The following is a 19,903-nucleotide window of genomic DNA, read 5'->3' as shown; positions in this document are numbered from 1 at the left end:
CCAAGTTGTTAAAAAAAGACTTGCAGAATTGGCTGAGTTCAAAAAATATTACGTACCATCCCGGATCTATAAGAAAGGAACTTTATTCGTTGTGTGCCCTTCATAAAGAAAAATTTAAAAAATACGAAATTGATGAAATTGCCAAAAATCGTGGAATGACAGTACTTAGATCCCCACCATATCATTGTGAATTAAACCCGATTGAACTGGTATGGGCACAGATAAAGAGTGAAGTTTCAAGAAAAAATACCACTTTTAAAATTCATGATGTTAAACAGTTGTTTTTGGAGGCCGTAAATAATGTAAAACCTGAAAACTGGGAAAAGGCAGTAAATCACACTATTAAAGAAGAGGAAAAAATGTGGAAGCTGGACAATATTACTGATAAAATGATCGAGCCAGTTATTATAAACCTTGGTTCTGAAAGTTCATCTTCTGAATCTGATTTGGATTTGTAACAAGTAGCTGTAAGTTTTATATTAATATTTTTATTCATCTATTTAACATACCTTAGACGGTTTTAAAAACTCTTTTTCTCTTTTGTAATTTTTACAAATTAAAAAAAATGTGAATTTTTTAAAACCCTTTTTAATGTAGGCCAGTCAGTTCTAATATAGTGTGAGATAAAAGAGGTCACTTTTGTTTACATACACATAACACTTTATAACACTGAAATAATTCATTTATTTTTTACAATTATTATTCAAAGTAATTTTTCAATTAATCTTGAGCACGCCCATGGAGTGGTCGGAGCTACCAGTTAAAATTATGCTAATTACTCTCTCGTTCATAAAAATAAACTATATGCATATCTTTTAGAAAATATACATTAAATGGGCATTTTTTTAGAAAATATGTGTTAAGTATGCATTTTTTTTAGAAAATATGCATACTGGCAATGGAAACATAAATTTAATAATGGTGTAATAATAACTGTTTATTTTAATAATTAGAAAAGAATATAAAAAAAATTAAAAAGCCAAGTAAGGTACATAATTGTAATGTACTAATTAATTGTAATAAAACTCGTAAAAAAGTAAAATATTAAATTTTCTATTAAAAACTTATGGTTTCTATCTCTGTTAGAACACTGTGTTAATGAGTTTAAATAATTATCAGGTTAAAACTATAAAAAAAATAATATAAGTTGAATTTTGTACGAGACAGAAACAAGACCCGACGCAGCCACAATGCAAAGGCTACTGGAAACGGCAGAGATAGGAGTACTGTACTGAGAAGAATTACAGGAAATACGCTGCGAGATCGAAAGAGAAGTAAAGACATTAGAAAAAAATGTAACCTACAGTGTATAAATAAATGGACACAAAATAATCATAAATAAAATAACCAGAATCCGGGTTGTCCAAATCTTAGTAAGAGATAAGTCACCAATCGGCAGAAGTAGCGGACGACCACGCAAAATATGGAGTGACAACCTTCCATAGAGGTATTAATCCGCCAATGAATAAGGAGACTTGCTTATAAAGAGGAGGAAGAAGAAGAATTTTGGACACTTCCATTGGTGCTGAGGATTTTCAACAAAATAAAAAAAGAGATGCTTATCTGGATTGCATTTGTCAGAAAGAACAGGAATGCGTCTGCGGTCTCTGCATCCAAGATTTTAACAAGAGGTGACGTGAAGTAGGTATATTATATGCATATCCATAAGTTTGTGCTTTCATTAATTCCAAAAATTTATAAATCCAAAATTCAAAACAAAATTTTTATGGCCAAAATTCGTAAAACCAAAATTCCACCAGAAGAAATATTAGTGAAAATAGACAAAAATGTATTGCATTTTTTCATCTGGTGGACTTTGTAGCGACTAAATAAGATCTTAAGATCTTTGTTATAAACAAATACTCTTAAACTTTGTTTATTCCATTGTGTCAGAACTAAAGTTCTCCGATAAGAAGACTTTGAGATATTTACAAAAATCATTTTTACGAACAAATAGGTGCAAGTCGCAGAAAATCTCAATTTTATATTGGGTCAGATAAAAGTATTAAAATAAAATAATTCAAGTTAAAGGATTTTGATTTTTAACAAAACTAACTCTTGAAAAAGTTGAATGTAGAGTACGAAGTCAGGGGGACTGTCTGAACCTTTTAAAACAAATAACGGACTGCACCAGGGAGACCATCTCTCCTGTGTACTGTTCAATCTGGCTCTGGAAAAAGTAATACGTATGTTACAAATCACAACCACTGGTTCATCAATTAGCCTATATTTGTCCACTGCTGAACGTAGGCCTCCCGTAAAATTTTCCACCTATTTCTATCTTGAGGTTCTTGCATCCAGTTTGTGGTGATGTGCTTGATATCAGATGTCCATCTAGTCGGTGGTCGTCCTCTGCTTCGATATGCCTCTTGCCTTGGTCTTGGTCTTGCCTTGGCCCATTCCAGAATCTTTCTGGTCCATCTACCATCCGTTAATCTGGCAATATGTCCGGCCAAGCCCATTTAGCCATGGCTATTTTTTCAACTGCATCTGTGACTCCTGTTCTTCTTCTTATTTCTAATTTTGGTACTTTATCTCTGATGGTAATACCTAATATTGATCTTTCCATAGCGCGTTGTGTAACTCTTATTTCATCTATTGGTCTTTTTGTCAGAGTCAGTGTTTCTGCACCATATGTAAGAGCCGGTAAAACGCACTGGTTAAAAGCCTTTCTATTTAAACAAACTGGGATAATAGACTTGAAAATGTTATTCAATCTACCAAAGGCAGCCCATGTGAGACCTATCCTTCTTTGTATTTCAGTTGTCTGATTATCTCGACCTAAGCAAATCTCATGCCCTAGATATTTGTAAGCTATTACTTGGTCGATGCTATGGCTCTCAATCAGAATTTTACCGCTGGTCATAAATTTTATCTTTAAGGTGTTAATTTTAAGACCAATTGTTTTTGACACTTTATAGAGCGTGTGCAGCATTTTTGTAGCTTTATCAACTCTATCAGATATTAAAACGATGTCATCGGCAAATCTTAGGTGGTTCAGATCTTCCACATTTATATTAATTCCCATGTTATCCTCTCGTTCCATTTGCTTGAACATATATTCAAGAACAGCCGTAAACAATTTAGAGGAGATAGTATCACCCTGTCTAATTACACGTTCTATTCGAAACTTCTTGGTATCTTCATGAAGGCGGACACAAGCTGTACCAGTTTCATAAATACTTTTAATCAAGGCGATATATCGGTAGTCAATGCGGCAGTCAGCCAATGTTCAAAGCATTTTATGATGATCTATAATATCAAACGCCTTTTCATAATCTACGAATATAAGAAAGATAGGCTTGCTATACTCTGTACACTTTTCTATTAGCGTTTTTATAACTTGTAGATGATCATTTGTTCCGTATCTAGAGCGGAACCCAGCCTGTTCACAATGTTGGTAACTATCCAGTTTGTTCACAAGCCGTTTTGTTATTATCTTCATGAATAGTTTGTATGTATGGGAGAGCAAACTAATAGGTCTGAAATGTCACCTTTTTTGTGCATTATGGTTATTATTGCATTATGCCACTAGGAGGGGGTTACGCCTCTTGTCAAACAAGTATTGAACATATTTTTCAACACATTTACTAACGTGCCTCCTCCTTCTTTGATTTGTTCAATGACTATCCCATCTTCTCCAGGTGATTTATTGTTTCTCATCTCCGAGAGAGCTGATTTTATTTTCTCTGTTGTGATATCTGGGATGTCTTCTGAGCCTACATTTTGAACTTTTGGTATTTGATTTTGATCACGATCTGGAAGTTCTTCTCGCTTATACAATTCTGAGTAAAATCTTGAGCAATTTTTAAAATATCTTCCTGATTTGTTGTAGTTTCTCCTTTTTTATTTACAAGTTTACAAATATTTTTCGATCCTTCAGTCATTTGTCGGTGCAGAACCTTTAAACTTTTATTTTTATCAATGACTTGAGTTATGTATTCAGTGTTGTAATTTCTGACATCTTTTTGAATGGATTTTGTGATATCTTTGTTTAGCTATCTAAGTGTTATAAAATTATCTATGTATTTGTCTTTCAATTCTCTTCTTTTGTTTATAAGATCTTTAGTAGCTTGAGTGAGTTTTTTTTTTCTATTTAGTATCTATTTTTTTTCCTTTTATTTTCTATGAGCGTTTCCAATCGCACTATTTATTGGCATGTTTGTCACCTCTATATCTAATGCATTTTCATTTAGATGTTTTACTTCTTTCAGTTCTGAAGTTATGAGATTCTGATAAGCTACTCTATCTTCTATCAATTTCCATTTATTAGAATGCCTCCCTGTTATCATTGCTGTCCTCGGTCGTCTTCTTCTGGTTTAATATATAATAAATCAGTGCAAATCTCGGTATATGCTGATGATATAAATATTGTTGGGAGAACGGAAAACGCTGTACGAGACGCGTATGTAGCATTAAAATAATCAGCTACAAAAATGGTTTTAATAATAAACACCAACAAAACGAACTATATGAAAATACTGCAACCACAAATCCTACAACCACTTGTTATAGAAAACGACGTCATTAAAGCAGTAAAATAATTTGTATTGGTACCTGAGAGCGCCCCTTAACGCTGAAAATAATACTACATTCTGTCCCAAACCCTTCTTTCAGTGCGTTACTAATTTTGACATAATATAGGATTTTAAGAATGTCGAGAATTATTGCATGTCATTTTAGTTAAATTTGACAGTTGCAGGATCGTAATCCCTCTTTTTCTAATTGAAAATAATTTAATAATTTTAATATTAGTCTTTGTTTTTTCTCGATATATCTCGGCATATTTAAAATATTTTTATGATAATAAATACAAAATTAAATTTTCACTGTAAAATGTCTGATAATACTAACCTGGAATGACAATTATTTTATCAGTTGACGTTGTGAAAGTACTGTCAAGATCGAGAACTTCTGCGTCAAATTATATTTATGCGCATCATCGATTGGATATCTATTTAGCGTATTCTAAACTCCAACCAATTATACACCCGTAAGTAGAATTAGCTTTACGATAAATAATTTTCTAAGTTCTATGTATAATAATCACAGACTCACGTTTATTTTCTGTCACTTCTAGCTTAATGTGTTAGAGAGAATTCGATCAACTATGACGCACTGAAAGAAGGGTTTGGGACGAACTATACTATAGAGATAAATCGCAGAATTTGCACGGCCAACAGATGCGGATGGAACAAAATGATCCAGCTAGAAAAACGCTTCTTGATAGACCCATTGCCAGAATGATGATGATGAAGGATTTTAAAATACTCGAACTAATACCTACAGGATTTTTGATTCCTTACAACTTTAAACTTTAAATTTCTATTAGAAAAATTTTGGATCATACTGATCTAAACACTTTTAATCATCCCATACTTTAACTGAAAAATTAAACAGTATCACTTTTATATTAATGATTTTATATCATATTTGTCGACTCCAAAAAAGTCAAGTGTTCCGTAATGACATCAATTCTTTCAAAAGAAATAATAATGTTAATTTACAGATTGCCCCCTACACAATCAGCCATAATAGAGTACAATGTAAGATCTATTTGGCAAAGAAAAGAGTGGAAACAAAGCAATTATTTTATTAAACAATATCAAACAATTTAACTAATTACTATAAAGAATTCAGTTTTATTTTAATTTTATTTTACAGATTTTACCATGAACGGAGAAAAGATCAATGTTGAATGGGCAAGACCAAGGTCTTACAGCAAGACTAATATGTTGAACAGCACACCAACCAATTTTTGCACGTAAGTATCTAAACAGAACTATTAAAATGTGGTTGTTAAAACATAAAAAGTTTAATCGTCTTGGGATATTTTTTGGAACCATGAAAATCTTCATCCCTTTCCTTTAACTGCTCACACAACTTGTTACAGCAATAAGCCGTATGGTTTTAACAGTATCGTTGACGAACCTTGGTGAATTTTTAGATTTCTTTTATAATTTTTAAATAATAATTTTAAACTTCGCGATAATAATATTTGTTATGTACCTACTAGATAGTATACAACCATTTTCACCATCATTTTCTGTTGTATTTTCAGATCTGTGTCTATTGAGCGCAGAAAGAAAGTTTTTGCAATGAAAAATGAAAAACAAAAATTGGGAAGTGTCTCTCCTGCTGAAACGCCCACTAACAGTGAGGGTTCGTCCTCACCCCGTTCGGTAAGTAACTTTTAATCAAAGATAGATAAAGTCTAGTGTCTTTTTTGCTTCATATAAGAGTGATTGTTTCTATTTAGCGGACGGTTATAGACAAGTGGATATCCTGGCTTGCCTCCTATTTAATATTGCCTTGTACAAGGCAGTTCGAGGCACACGAATTAGAGACGGTGGTACTATTTAAAATGGATCGATAAAATTCTTAGCACACGCTGATGACATAAGAGAGATATTAAGCAATATTTCCAAGCATTTTAAACGGCGACGTAATATGTCCAATAAGCAAAACCCAGTACAGGTTGGTTAATAAGGATTCTATAGCAAATGACGAACGAAACACAGTCTTTGGAAGTCATATCTTTGAATGGAAAACAGTCTGTGGAAGTCATATCTTTGAAAATATTCGAGTGCCACATTCTCAGCAAAATATTTGGAGTTATAAACGACCAAATGCAGTGGCGCAAAAAATATAACTTCAAATTATACTAACTCTAATAAACCAGACGTCATCACGTTCATTAAAGCAGTGACTTAGATAGACTGGACACATAATACTAGTGCCAGACAACAATTGATAAAAATCTAACCATAGGAACACTTGTAGAAGGAAGAAGCAGACACCGACCGAATGCAAATTAGGTGGTTAAATGGAGGTGAGACTGGCTTAGGGATATTGAACGAATCTTAGAGCATGCCAGGATCCACAAAGAATTGTCAAGCCAAAGAAATACAAGCAAACGTTATTCGTCAAAAATTACCGAAAACTTTTAACATTTTATCAAAATTGTTATTAAAAAAACCGTTTGAAGAAGTACTGAATTTTTAACTCATAAAAATTTATTATAACTTATTATATGATATTTTTGTCACACCTTTGTAAAAGAAGAACCTTTTATGACCAATACGAAACAAGATAGCATTTTTTTTAGTCTTAAATCATATTTCCATTGTCTATTAACATTAAGAGTTGAAATTTGAACAAATTATAAGTGAATATCTAGATTTTACATTTCAATTTATATATCGCATATGCAGAGAAGGTATAAGAGGTTATAACTCCTTAAAGTAGTCGTCAACCAATGACCAGATCAATCAAGATCAAAGTTTGACCCATACTCAGAGACGAAATTACCACTGAACCTCTAAAAATCATAGGAATTAGATGAATTTTACTGAGAATGTCAACTTTGGGATCTCAAAAAAGATGTAAAAAAATTAACTACTTTTACCCCCGGGCTTCTATCTAAAACCTACTTTATGGAGGGAAAAATATTTTAAATAAAAAATGTAGCCTAGATAATTTTAAATAATGCTTAATAGCAGTTTTTTTTGGGCATAAATGTGAGGCATTTGAAATATGCCTAAAAAATGATAAATTTAAAAGTTTAAACCTGCTTCTTTTTGATTACACAAGTACGTAGTTTAAAACAAAACAATTTCAGCTACAAATTCCACCTAACAACGTTTTCGTGTGCAAGTATTTCCCGTGACTTGCGATCATTTGTGATGTGAATGTTTAATCTCAGCGTTTTTGGGCATATTTCAAATGCCTCACATTTGTTGCCAAAACACAAAACCGAAATTTCAGGCTATGTGTTTTGAAGATTGGGCTCTAATAAAAATTTCGTAGTGACCAGTCATTCTAAGTGATAAATTTTACTGATCTAATGAGAATCATAAAAAATGATAAAAATCGCTAAACATTTATTTATTTAACATCTTGGAAATAAACTAACTTCATTTGCAGCAATATACAAAAATTATATAGAAAGCTGCCCTTTGCACCTTTAAAATGCACTTTGATTTTTGTCGATAGGACAATCTTATCAAAAGATATCGAATTTTTACCGTCGAGCAAATTTTTCGTCGCTTCAATCGTTATTCCTGACAGAACAATTCATTATACACAAAAAGGCTACATTTTTTATTTGAAACGTTTACAGATTCCTGTTAAATCGATTTTTTCCGTTTTCTCCCCCTACATCGGGGGCTTTTAGGGGGAAGCCTTGGGGTAAAAGTGGTAAACTGTTTTGCATCTTTTTTGGGGTCCCAAAATTGACATTCTCAGCAAAATTCATCTTGTTTGTATGATTTTTGGAGATCAAATTTATGACGACTAGACTACAGTGAACAAAAGAAGTATGTACGCGATCACAAATCGACCCAAGCTCGCGAAAATCGTAGTCCCTATACTACGATCGAGAATCGAAACGATCGCGTGACCTAGCGGGAAAGATACGCGGAGGAGCTGCCTTTGCCCGCGAAAGCCGTTGTCAGCGGCCGAGAGCGCGGGAAACCGATCATGTGCCGGTAAGGTGAAGTTTTTTGATCGGATAGAGATGTGTAGTAACGGATTTATAGTGAATATAGTGATTTCAGTGAATGAAAAAGGAAGCAAAGAGTGGTTCATATGGTTTATAAGTGAACCGCTGGGAATAAGGAGAATCTACAGATTGATGTACATACAATTCAAATTAGTGTTTCTGTGTTTTAAATAAAATTTAGATCTTCGGTTATAAGCTGTTCAAATTTCTGGTCTTTATTAATTGAATTTCCAACAAGTCTCAACAATATGAACGTAAATAGAGATGGGCGTGACCATTACCAAATGATAACGCTAGTCGTTCATGGGTTAATAATGGAAATATGATTTAAACTAAAATTGCTATTTTGGTTCCTATAGGTCATAGAAGGCTCGTTTTTAAAGATTGTGTTTTCACGATCTTTTTAATGAGCCTAGTTATAAGCGCGTGAAATAAAAAATATCAAAGTTATTACAGGTACATGTTTATAAGCTAAAAAGTCCTTTTTCATGCGGTTTGTTTAATAACAATTAACCTGTTATACCTTACGCCAGTACAGTTATATTTTTTTTTCGAATTTTGAGAAACTAATAAGTATTTTTATTGCATGGCAGATTACATTATTATCGAGGGCCGAAAGTCCCTGAAAACTTCTACATTCTTCTTCTGTTTCTACATTCTCCTTTTTTTTATTTTAGTAAGTTACAGGGGTGAAAAAGAAGAGAAAAATTAGGGGTGATTTTTAATTTAAAATATCTCATTTAAAAGAGACTTTTTGTTTATTCTAAGGGACCTTCGCCCTCGGTAATAATGTAATTTTTCATTCTTCGTTTAAATTTTTTAAAAATATTTATTAGTTTTCTTAGGATTAAAAAAAAATAAATGCATTTAAAAAGCATTGGCTCGAAATTTTGCGCCTACACTCTTAAGAACCTTCAAAAGCTTCAAAAACCTGTATTTGTTTAGCTGATTTTTCTTTACTGGCCTAAAAGAAGATATTTTAAAGAAAATTAAAGACTTTGACTTTTACTACTAAAGTACAAACAAATATATTTGCTCCTTGGACAATTATATAAGAAGTTATTACTATATAATCAAATTCCAAAGTCCGTCTTTTTATATGGCCTACACCTATGGAGATGTGCAATCAAAAATAGTATAGATGTTATTAAAAAAATTTCAAAACCAAGTGCTGAGCGATGCATAGTTGAAATGCTGACCGAACATGATTACATTTAAAAATTGTGGTATATTTATATTGCCAAAAAAACACGATAAATTAACAGTCCTGAGGATTATCTTTAACAAAGATGAAGTTCCAATCCAGGATTATCATTAAGATAAAGGTTCTATTCGCTGGTACAAAGATGGCATTATTTTAGAAAAGTTCAAAATAAATGTTCAGTGTTAATGGAATTTTTATTAGGTACTGCAGAAATTTGGTCATAAAAATAATATCGTGAGAACCGGAGAGAAATAAGTCACTACACGGGATATCTCACGAAATCAAAAATTTCAGAGATAATAAATAAATTTAATAAAAGTTAAGAATTTGCACCCTCTTCTTCAACCTAACAATAATAAACATACACTGCCCAACAGAAGAAAAACATACAAAGAAAAGCTTCTACCAACAGCTGGAGATAGTAGGTATATGACAATGCGCCCAAAAATGACATCCAGATTATAATGGATGATATGAATGCTAAAATAGACAAGGAGCTGCAGTTCTATGGCACAACAGAAAAACACCCACTGCACAATGGAACAAGCGAAAATGAGGAGTTTTTGATAAATTTTGCCACCAGTAAAACCATGGTTAAAGTTCCACATAAAGACATACACAAAATGACATTGATTTTACAAGATAAAACAACAACCAATTAAATTGACCATGTGCTGATAGACAACAGGGCATCCAGTAGTATCTCAGATGTAAGAATACGACGAGGAGCATGCTGTGGATCAGACCATAGTTTAATCCAAACCAAATTTAGATGAAAAGTTAACAAAGAAAGAAACGAAAGACCAAAAAAAAAACCAAACAAACTGGACCTGGAAAAATTGAAGATTTAGAAATGTAAAGAGAAGTTCGAAGAAGAAGTTGCAAATGAGGACGCTAGAACTGCTCTCCATAGAGGGCAAATGGAATAATATCAAAACAGCAGTACTGGTAGCGGCAGCGTCCACTCTGGGAAACAAGAAACAGGCGAGAAGAAGAGCATGGTCGATGACGAGTAGAGACAAGCAATAGAGGAAAAAAATAAAGAACACAAAATGTATATAATAAGAAGAACACGGGAAAGACGAACATCATTTGAAGACGCAAGACGGAAAGCAGACAAGATATGTAGAAATAATGTTATTTATGTACAGATGAAAGTGGGCAAATAATCAGTGACCAACAGAAAGTCACAGAAACCTGAAAGCATTATTTTTGATACACAAGTAGACATGGAAGATGAAATGGGTACGAACTATGTAGAAGAGAATGGAGTAGAAGCTCCAACCATAGAGGAAGTTGTTGAAGTTATTAAGGTTCAGAAAAACAGTAAAGCTCCGGGAGTTGATGAAATACCAGCAGAATTATATAAGGTAGGTATAGACCTTGAGAAAGCATATGATAGTGTCCCGTTAAAGAAAATGTTTGAGTTCCTCGAAAGGTCCGGATTGGATTCGACGTATATCCGAGCGATATATAAATTGTATAGAAATGCAGTTAGTTGTGTAAAAATTGGAACCAGAACCTCAAATGAATTTAAAGTCACTAAAGGCCTAAAGCAAGGCTTTCTCCTATTGGAGAAATAAATGTAGATTTATGGGCATCGAAGTGGGACAAGAAACTCTGTATACATTGTTGTTTGCAGATGATCAGGTGGTGGTTGCAACCGACGAGGAAGATATAAATTATATGAATCGAAAATTATTTGAGGAATATGCCAAATGGGGGCTTACTGTAAACATAAGCAAACCAGAATATTTAAAAATTGGAGGAAATACCACAGATCTGAGGCTTGAAAACGCAGTCATAAAAGGCTGCAACCAGTATAAATATCTAGGAAGCATCATATTAGCAGATGGCAGAGTTAAGATAGATGTACAAAACCGAATAACCCAAGGGAAAAAATGCATCCGAATACTGAATTCATTACTGTGGTCTAATAAAATAAGGATGCATACCAAACTTCGCGTATACAGAGCAATTGTAGAACCAATTACCACATATGGTGCCGAATGTTGGACGATGACAAAGAATGAACGAGATAAAGTAGACGTTGTGGAAATGGATTATCTTAGAAGGTCATGTCAAGTATCGAGAATGGAAAGAATCAGGAATGAGGAAATACGAAACCGTACAGGAATTAGAGATACTCTTTCAGATAGAATACAAGGAAGGCAATTACAATGGTATGGTCACGTGATGAGAATGGAGGAGCAGCGGTGGCCAAAGAAAGTCTTAATGTATGTTCCGCCAGAAAGAAGGAAAAGGGGAAGACCACCAAATTCCTGGAGATGAGAAATTACAAAACAATGCAATCGAGAGGCTTAGAAGAGGGAGATTGGAGAGATAGGAAAAGATGGAGGCTGAAATGCGGGAAGCGGCAATCACCGTAGGACCCCAGTTATATGATGATGATGAGGTAGCGACCACCTAAGAAGTCACATCCACGTGCTCATCAAAGACATAAGGCAAGAAGAGAAAATACCCGACGACTGGAAAAATGTATAATATGCCCGATCTATAAAAAAGGAGACAAACTCCCGTGCAAAAACTACCGTGGAATTTCTCTATGTACAGCATATAAAGTCCTCAGGTATATTATAAACCAGCACAAAACATTATACATGAAGATGACATTGAAATGGTTGGAAAGTTTACATACCTGGGAGTAGAAATATATGCCAACGGATCAGAAGATGGAGAAATACGGAAGAGAATAACGCAGGCAAACAGAGCTTATTTTGCCCTCTCCCATATATTTTGTTCTAAAAATGCCCACCAAAATACAAAGGCGAGAATCTATAAAACCTTAACTCGACCAATAGCATGCTATGGCAGTGAAGCATCGGTCCTGAAAGAAACATCCACAAGCAAACTCGACACATTCGAAAAAAAAAAAGTACTAAGGAGAATACTAGGACCTGTGAGGGAAAACGGAATCTTCAGAAATCGATACAACGAGCTTTATCAACTTTATAAGGAAGCAACACTGTCAGACTTCATTAGAATACAAAGATTCCAATGCGCCGGGCATGTGATAAGAAGGAGAGAGAATAGGCTACCAAAAAGAGCACTGAATGCTAGAATGCAGGGAAAGAGACCGGTTGAAAAGCAGAGAAAGCGCTGAGAAGACACAGTAAACAACGACGCACAAGCCCTTTTAAAAATTCGTGTATGGAGAAGATCAGCCACAAACGAGCAAGGGTAGAGGCAAAAAATAAAGGAGGTCAAGGCTCCATTTGGACTGTAATGCCGTAGAAGAAGAAAAAATAAATTGAAACGTGGATGCATTTTCACACGCTACGTAGTTTACTTTTTTGATTGCTCATCTTATATAAAAACATCCCGATAACTAACCATGTAAGACAAAAATACGAGGTTCCGTTGAGAAGATAAATAGATAGTTTTAAAAATGGAATATCACACGATACCTCTTTCAGTTTAAGATTTTAGGAATGAAGGCCACCTTCGTTTTGGGGTTAAAATTTGAGAATTATTACATTTATGAAATACGAGCCCCTTTCCATATCAGTTGTGCCAACGTTAGATTGATAAGAAAATTAAATTTTAGAGAACAAAAATAAAAGCACAGCGTAAATTTTAGAAGTTTTAATGCAACGGACAACATTTTTGAGTTTCCTAATTATAGAAAATATTTTATAACGCAATTAAAACTGTTGATTAAACAAAATAATAATAAATTTAATGACATAGGACATTACCACAATTCTTCGAGGCATAGTTTTTACCAAGTTGTGACAAAATTCTACTGTAACCGAATCCCATATTTGATCAACTGTGTTAGGCTTTCACGGCCATCGTCTAACTTGGTAAACTGTTTGTTCGGGCTGTTAGGCCGTTGTCTAGGGAAGTTGGCATCTTCTGGAGATGTTACTGCTTAGCTTAAAGATGTTACTATTCGTAACCTGAAAATGTCATTTTTACACGCTAATAATATGTCATATTGCCAATAATATGCCAATAATAATGTCATTTTCAGGTTACAAGCGAAGCAGTAACATCTCCAGAAGATTCCAACCCCTAGTGTTGGCGAAACGTCGAAAACTAATATCAGAAGACAACGGCCTAACAGCCCGAACAAACAGTTTACCAAATCCCATATTTCTTGCAATTTTTCCTTCAATCCGTTGACGGATCCGGCATGATGTTTTCTCAAACCTTTTTTCATTTCGCGCCATAAAGTCTCTATCGGGGACAAACCCGTTATCGGGGACCGTTAGAAACTCATTCCAGAAGTAGTATGCCATGGTCTTCAATTCATACTCTTTTTTGAGGTAGGTATGATAACCTGCGCCGTCCTGTTGGAGTCCAAAACCTTCCGCCGGTGTTAACGGTGTTCCATAATCGGTAAAAGAGATTCTTCTAAAATATTCAAATATTTTTCCGTGTTGTAGACGATATGCTGCCCCAGATCATGACAGATACAGGAAATTTGACTCTTCTCTTCAGATAGTCGGGATGGAAAGCTTCATGTTTCCTGCGAATGACGCGACTTCTACTGTCTCCAACACACACTTCAAATCTGGACTCATCACTTCATTATACTGAATTTCATTGCGAATGTCCAATCTTTATACTCTTTTAACCATCTTAGTCTATTTTTCTTGTGTTCTAATGTTAAAAGTGGCTTTTCCTTAGCCTAAAATAAATTGTAATTTAATAAAAACAGTTCGTACTCATTTTTTCAACTATAAAACTTACTTTGTAAGTCATCATCAACTTGGTGCTACAGCCCTTAGAGGGCCTCGACCTTCTCAAGCTTTCTACGTCATTCTGTTCTGTCCCTTGTTTGCATTTTCTAGTTGCCGACTCCGATCTTCTCGGCATCTTGTGTTACCCCATCCATTTCAGCTTTGGTCTACTCCGTCTTCTCATTCCCACGAGTTGCGCTGTTAGAATCATTTTTATTATGTTCGATTCATGGGCCCGGGCTACATGTCCTGCCCACTGCAGGCGGTTTCGCTTAATTATAGTGGTAATATCTTTGTGATGACTAGAAATACCAACATCATTTATGGCTTTAAAACCAATAATAAAATTTTTGATTTTCTTTGATAATAGGAACGCTGTTTCGAACTCGGTTCGGGTCGCAGCTGTAATATATATCATGTTCCTTTTTCTGCATAATGCCGGTTCCTGTAAGTACCAAATCCTAATTTGTGGGCCGCTCGGTGACATGTTGATCTAGAAACGTGTCTTATAATAACGTCACGCAATAAAACGCTTCTCTCTCTCTTGTCGTTTCCTCATTGCTGAGGATCGTGATTTCCTACAATGCGGGCTGTCAATTCTCTCCATCTCTTGCGATTTTGGGCTGCTCTTATGGACTCGGAAAACGTCTCTCCAGTGGCTTTCTGTACTTGATCTGACCATCGGATAGGTAAGCGTCCTCTGCCTCTACGTCCTTCTACGTTTCCGCATACCATTAGTCTTTCTAAGTTGTCATTGTCTCTTCTCGCAATGTGGCCAAAAAACTTTAAAACATTTGCAAGACATTGAGAGGAGAGTCTGGTCTGAATGTTTAGCTCTTCGAGAATCGACTGATTGGATCTGTGCTCCGTCCACGAGACGCGTAGCATTCGTCTCCAGCACCACATTTCGAATGCGTCAATCCTTTTCCTATGCTCTGATTTTATTGTCCATGTTTCGGCACCGTAACTGAAGATTGAAGTGAAATGAGTGTCCGTACCAGTCTCATTTTGAGTTTTTTGGATAAAGAGCGGTCCATATTTTTGACAGTCGACTCATCGCGTTCTTGGCCATCCCTATTCTTCTGCGAATTTCCGTATGGGAGGAGGCTGCATTGCTTAAGGAAGATACTAGATACGTGAACTCGTCTACTTTCTCGAATTGATTTAGGGCGCCTGTTGTTTGGAGGATATTCGCGTGGTCCACAATCATGATTTTTGTTTTCTGATTATTAATCTTGAGCCCACACTTGTTGCTTTCGGTTTCTACTCTCTTTATCAGTCTCGACATCTCCTCTTCAGATGTTGCTATCAGTGTTGTATCGTCTGCGAATCTTAAGTTTGAGATCTTTTTTCCTGCAATGGAGATGCCGCCTCTCCATCCATCGAGTGCGTTCCTCATTATGTATTCTCCATATAAATTGAACAGGTCTGGAGATAGTATGCACCCTTGTCGTACACCTCTGCTGGTTTTGAAGGTATCAGATTGCTGGTTTTTAATTCTTATTTTAACTGAGTTATCTTCGTATAAGTTTTTAATTAATATTGCCAAATGATCTGGGACTCCCATCTCATGAAGAACTGTCCAGAGAACTTCCCACTTCACACAATCAAATGCCTTTTGGTAGTCTAGAAAACAGATTATTATTGAAATTTTAAATTCGCGGGCCTTTTCTATGAGCTGCCGCATATTAAGGATTTGCTCTCTCGTACCCTTCCCTTTGACAAAGCCTGCTTGTTCTTGGGGAATTTGTTTGTCTAAGTATTGTTGCAAACGGCGTTTAATGATTCTTAGTAATATTTTGCTTGGATGGGAAATCAGTGAGATGGTACGATAATTACTACACTTTGTAGTTGTTCCTTTTTTATGGATTGGTATGCACAATGATGTGCGCCATTCTCTGGGCCACTTTCCGCATCTCCAAATTTTATTACAAAGTTTCCACATTATGTAACATCCTTTGTCTCCCATGTTCTGAAGGAGCTTTCCCGTGATATCATCGCAGCCAGGGGATTTATTTTTCAGGTGAGTTACAGCTTCTTCAATCTCGGACAGCAGAATTTCAGGTTCAGGGTTGTATGCGATGTTTTCGAGGGCTGAAGTGTGGCCTAGATTTACGTGTTCTTCCCTGTAGAGCTCTGAACAATAGTTTTTCCATGTTTCTAACACTCTGTCGATATCACTTATGATAATACCATGTTTGTCCTCTATTGCATAGTTCTTGGGTTTAAAACGCTTAACTCAATATAATTTGCTCGTCGATTTTTCACTATAATGCATCTTAATGCCCTATGATTTGCTTCGGTTATTCTACTTTTTCGTACATTTCTAGGTTTGGTGACGACCGAATCTGCAGTTTTGTATTTTCTACCTATATTTCTTACACTATAGCGTGACACTATAGCGGCAACATATTCGCGATTTCCGAATTGGATTTTCCAGAATTAAAAAATCTAATAATGATTGAACAAATTTTCTCATACCTCGACCCATTGTACAATCCACAAACGGCAAAAAGCTTTACAATACAACAAAATACATTTAACATTAACTGACAATATTATTGTTTTGAAAAATCGGTAAGATAGTTTCGAAACAAATTCAGATTTCTGCTTTAATCTGGAGCCTTCTAAAAATTGCAAGGCATAGCCAGACGTTGATATATAAAAATTGTATTTCGTAAAATTTGTATTCCACGACATGTCTCCTTCACTAAGCAGAAATCTTTAACGAATTTGTTTCTTGTACTTATACAGAGTAGATCCGAATAAAATGAAGAAGACAGAAAAGATTTGATTTCACGTACAAAGCGTCTAGCGAACGGTCATGAATAACTGTTCTGATGAGACTTATTAAGTCGAAATACGTATCAACAGATACATAGACGCTTTGTACGTGAAATCAAATCTTTTCTGTCTTCTTCATATTATTGTTTTGATGTAATTTTTCCATAGATACCTTTGCATTTAATGTAATTATGAAAAAATCAACGTATGTTGACATAAGTGAATGCATAGCCAGGGTTTAGTGAAACTTTTTTTATTGCTGGAAATAAATAACAAACCATAAGAGTGATGTTTTTAATAAATTTTAATAACAATGGCATATTAATTAATATGGAAACTTATAAAGACATGCAGAGTGTAATTTGTTTATGGTAATCGACTTAAAATGCAAATTCCATAGGTGGGCCAACTGATATGGGAAGGGCCAACTCGTATGTCCGCCTAAAAATAAAAATGGTCAATATTTTTTTACGTTTACATAAATATTTCTGTATTATTTTATGTTTTAATTTTTTAGGATTATTCCAAAGAAGCCAAATGGAAATAATATTTTATGCAGCTGTCACTACTTGCTCTAAATAATAATATGTAATGTTAGATATACCAGCCCATAGTAAATTATTTCGTGATTGTTATCTTGCTGTTGTAAAGAAAGTTTGGAAACTGCATTTAATCTAGAATTTTAAAGTTATGTTTAATTTGACTTTTTTACAAATTTTTTACTTATCATTAATTTTATATATCTTGATTGATCGGCTTTTTTTCGTTCTTTCTTTTGCATGAATTAGCCCCTAGGTGTTAATACTCTAATTTTTTTAAAATAATTTTTCAATTAAATTTCTGGAATAAAATATTTACGGATATTTCATAATTTTATCCGTAAGTTAAAAAAAAATTAATTTAAAATCTCGAAATTTAAATATTTTTAACATTGATTTTTACATATCGTTGCCATTGTCATTATGTTGTGGGCATAGGTTTGCTTTTATTTCTATGGATAATTCTAGCTTATTTACAGCTGTTTATTTTTCCCTATGCCTGTGATTCGTCTTCGTCTGTCCAAATTTCCGACTTATTGAAAGCTATAAGGAAAAAATTCGGTTTAATTCCATTAATTTCCCAAAAACTTTACAAGTATAAATTACTTGTTCTCTAAGTTTTATCAAATCACAATTTTGGTTATTTTTTGACACTGATCATTTTGCTTATGTGTTTACTAAAAGAAAATAATTCTTGTACGGTCATTCTTTTGCGATGCTTGCACATTGTAGTTTAGAAAATTTAGAAATAAACGGAGTAATCAGCAGATTTTGATTTTGAAAAAAAATCAAATCTGCCTTTTCTAGAAAGCCTTTTTTCCCTCCTGCATGAAGAATGATATGTCTTTTGCCTTCGCTATCTGTGTGTTTTATTGATTTTATGCTATTGTCGTACCAAATTCTTTTAATTCCACCCTTTGCAAATATCCATCCATGTATCATCTAAGTATACGAATGCTGCATTTTCATATTTAAGTCTAGTATGTTCTCTCAAAAATTTAATCCTTTTGTGAACAACACTACCCCTTTCGCATAAAAGTAACCTATTATTTTCTTATTTGAATTTAAATCCTAAACCATTTTTAAATGCTACTCCTCTTAATTTCAGAAACTTGTCTTATTTTGGCCAGTAAAGTATCTAAACTGACATGTTGATTGTTTTTACGCATTCGATACAAAATATTGCGAATTTCAAATTTTTCTCCATCAGGTAAGTCAAGGCTCCTAGAATGTTTGCGAGTTGTTTTCTAGTCTTCGTAATACTCAGTCATAGTAAGATCTTCTTGAGAATCTCTGGCAGTCTTATTTACAGTTTTTAGCTTACTTTCACTTATTCTGAGTGCATCACAAACAGATTTATACATAATAATGACTTTAAAGGTCCACCATTCTCTCTTTCCATGGTAAAGTATTTATGCACATTTGCAATTAATTCATCAATATCCAACTTACGTCTAGGCATGATGGTCACTTGAAACTACACGTTTGAATTACAATATACTGAGTTTAGATCAATATGACAGAAACTTTCTAACTGTTGTGCTTGAGAGGTAAAATATAATATAACCGCTTACAAAGATCGTAAACACATTAAGCAAATTAACCTAATGATTATTAGGAATGCCGATGAAACCGTACATAAACAAATTAAAATGTTTCCCACAATTATTTTATTTTTAGTACAAGTATTTTCATTTACAAATAAAAAGTTAAATATATTTTCCAAAACCCCAAATTTATGCTGTAATCGTAGACGTCTCAAAAACGGTACACTCTAACAGACATGTGGTCAATCTAACCACCACTATTTAAATTGACAAAATGTTCTAGTTTACTCCGAAGTATTTTTCAACAAAAATTAAAAGTGATATTTTAGTACTTTGTTTATCTACTTTGAATATAAATTATCCTTAGTACGTCAACCTTACCTCAACCTTACCTCACCTCACCTTAATAAAAGTAGGTGAAAGAAATTTACGTTAAATAACATTTTGCAAGAATACTATTTATTAAAAAAAATATAACAAAATATGCCAAACTATGAACAACGGGTTAATGACATATATATTTATTTTATACCTAAAATTTAGCAAAGTGTTAGAGAACACCAATGCAGTTTACCGTGCCTTTTACTACAAGGAAAGGTTTTCCTCTAATTCCGTTA

The 19,903-nt window shown here is 34.1% G+C and overlaps 1 protein-coding gene across 1 annotated transcript in view; it reads left to right on the top strand.

Moving 5' to 3' along the window:
• Nucleotides 1-18,046, top strand: part of LOC140450421 (APOBEC1 complementation factor-like) — a 39,105-nt gene extending 21,059 nt beyond the window's left edge. Inside the window, exons 3-5 of the mRNA XM_072544058.1 lie at nt 5,665-5,764; nt 6,062-6,182; nt 17,718-18,046. Of these exons, the coding sequence (XP_072400159.1) occupies nt 5,665-5,764; nt 6,062-6,182; nt 17,718-17,747 (251 nt within the window). The 3' untranslated portion in view covers nt 17,748-18,046. The remainder of the gene's footprint in view (nt 1-5,664; nt 5,765-6,061; nt 6,183-17,717) is intronic.
• The last annotated feature ends 1,857 nt before the right edge of the window (nt 18,047-19,903 follow it).

The sequence above is a fragment of the Diabrotica undecimpunctata genome, chromosome 9 (assembly GCF_040954645.1).
Source record: "Diabrotica undecimpunctata isolate CICGRU chromosome 9, icDiaUnde3, whole genome shotgun sequence".
NCBI lineage: Eukaryota > Metazoa > Arthropoda > Insecta > Coleoptera > Chrysomelidae > Diabrotica > Diabrotica undecimpunctata.
Note: the sequence above shows the minus strand (reverse complement) of the source record. Positions and strands in the feature narration are given on the sequence as shown.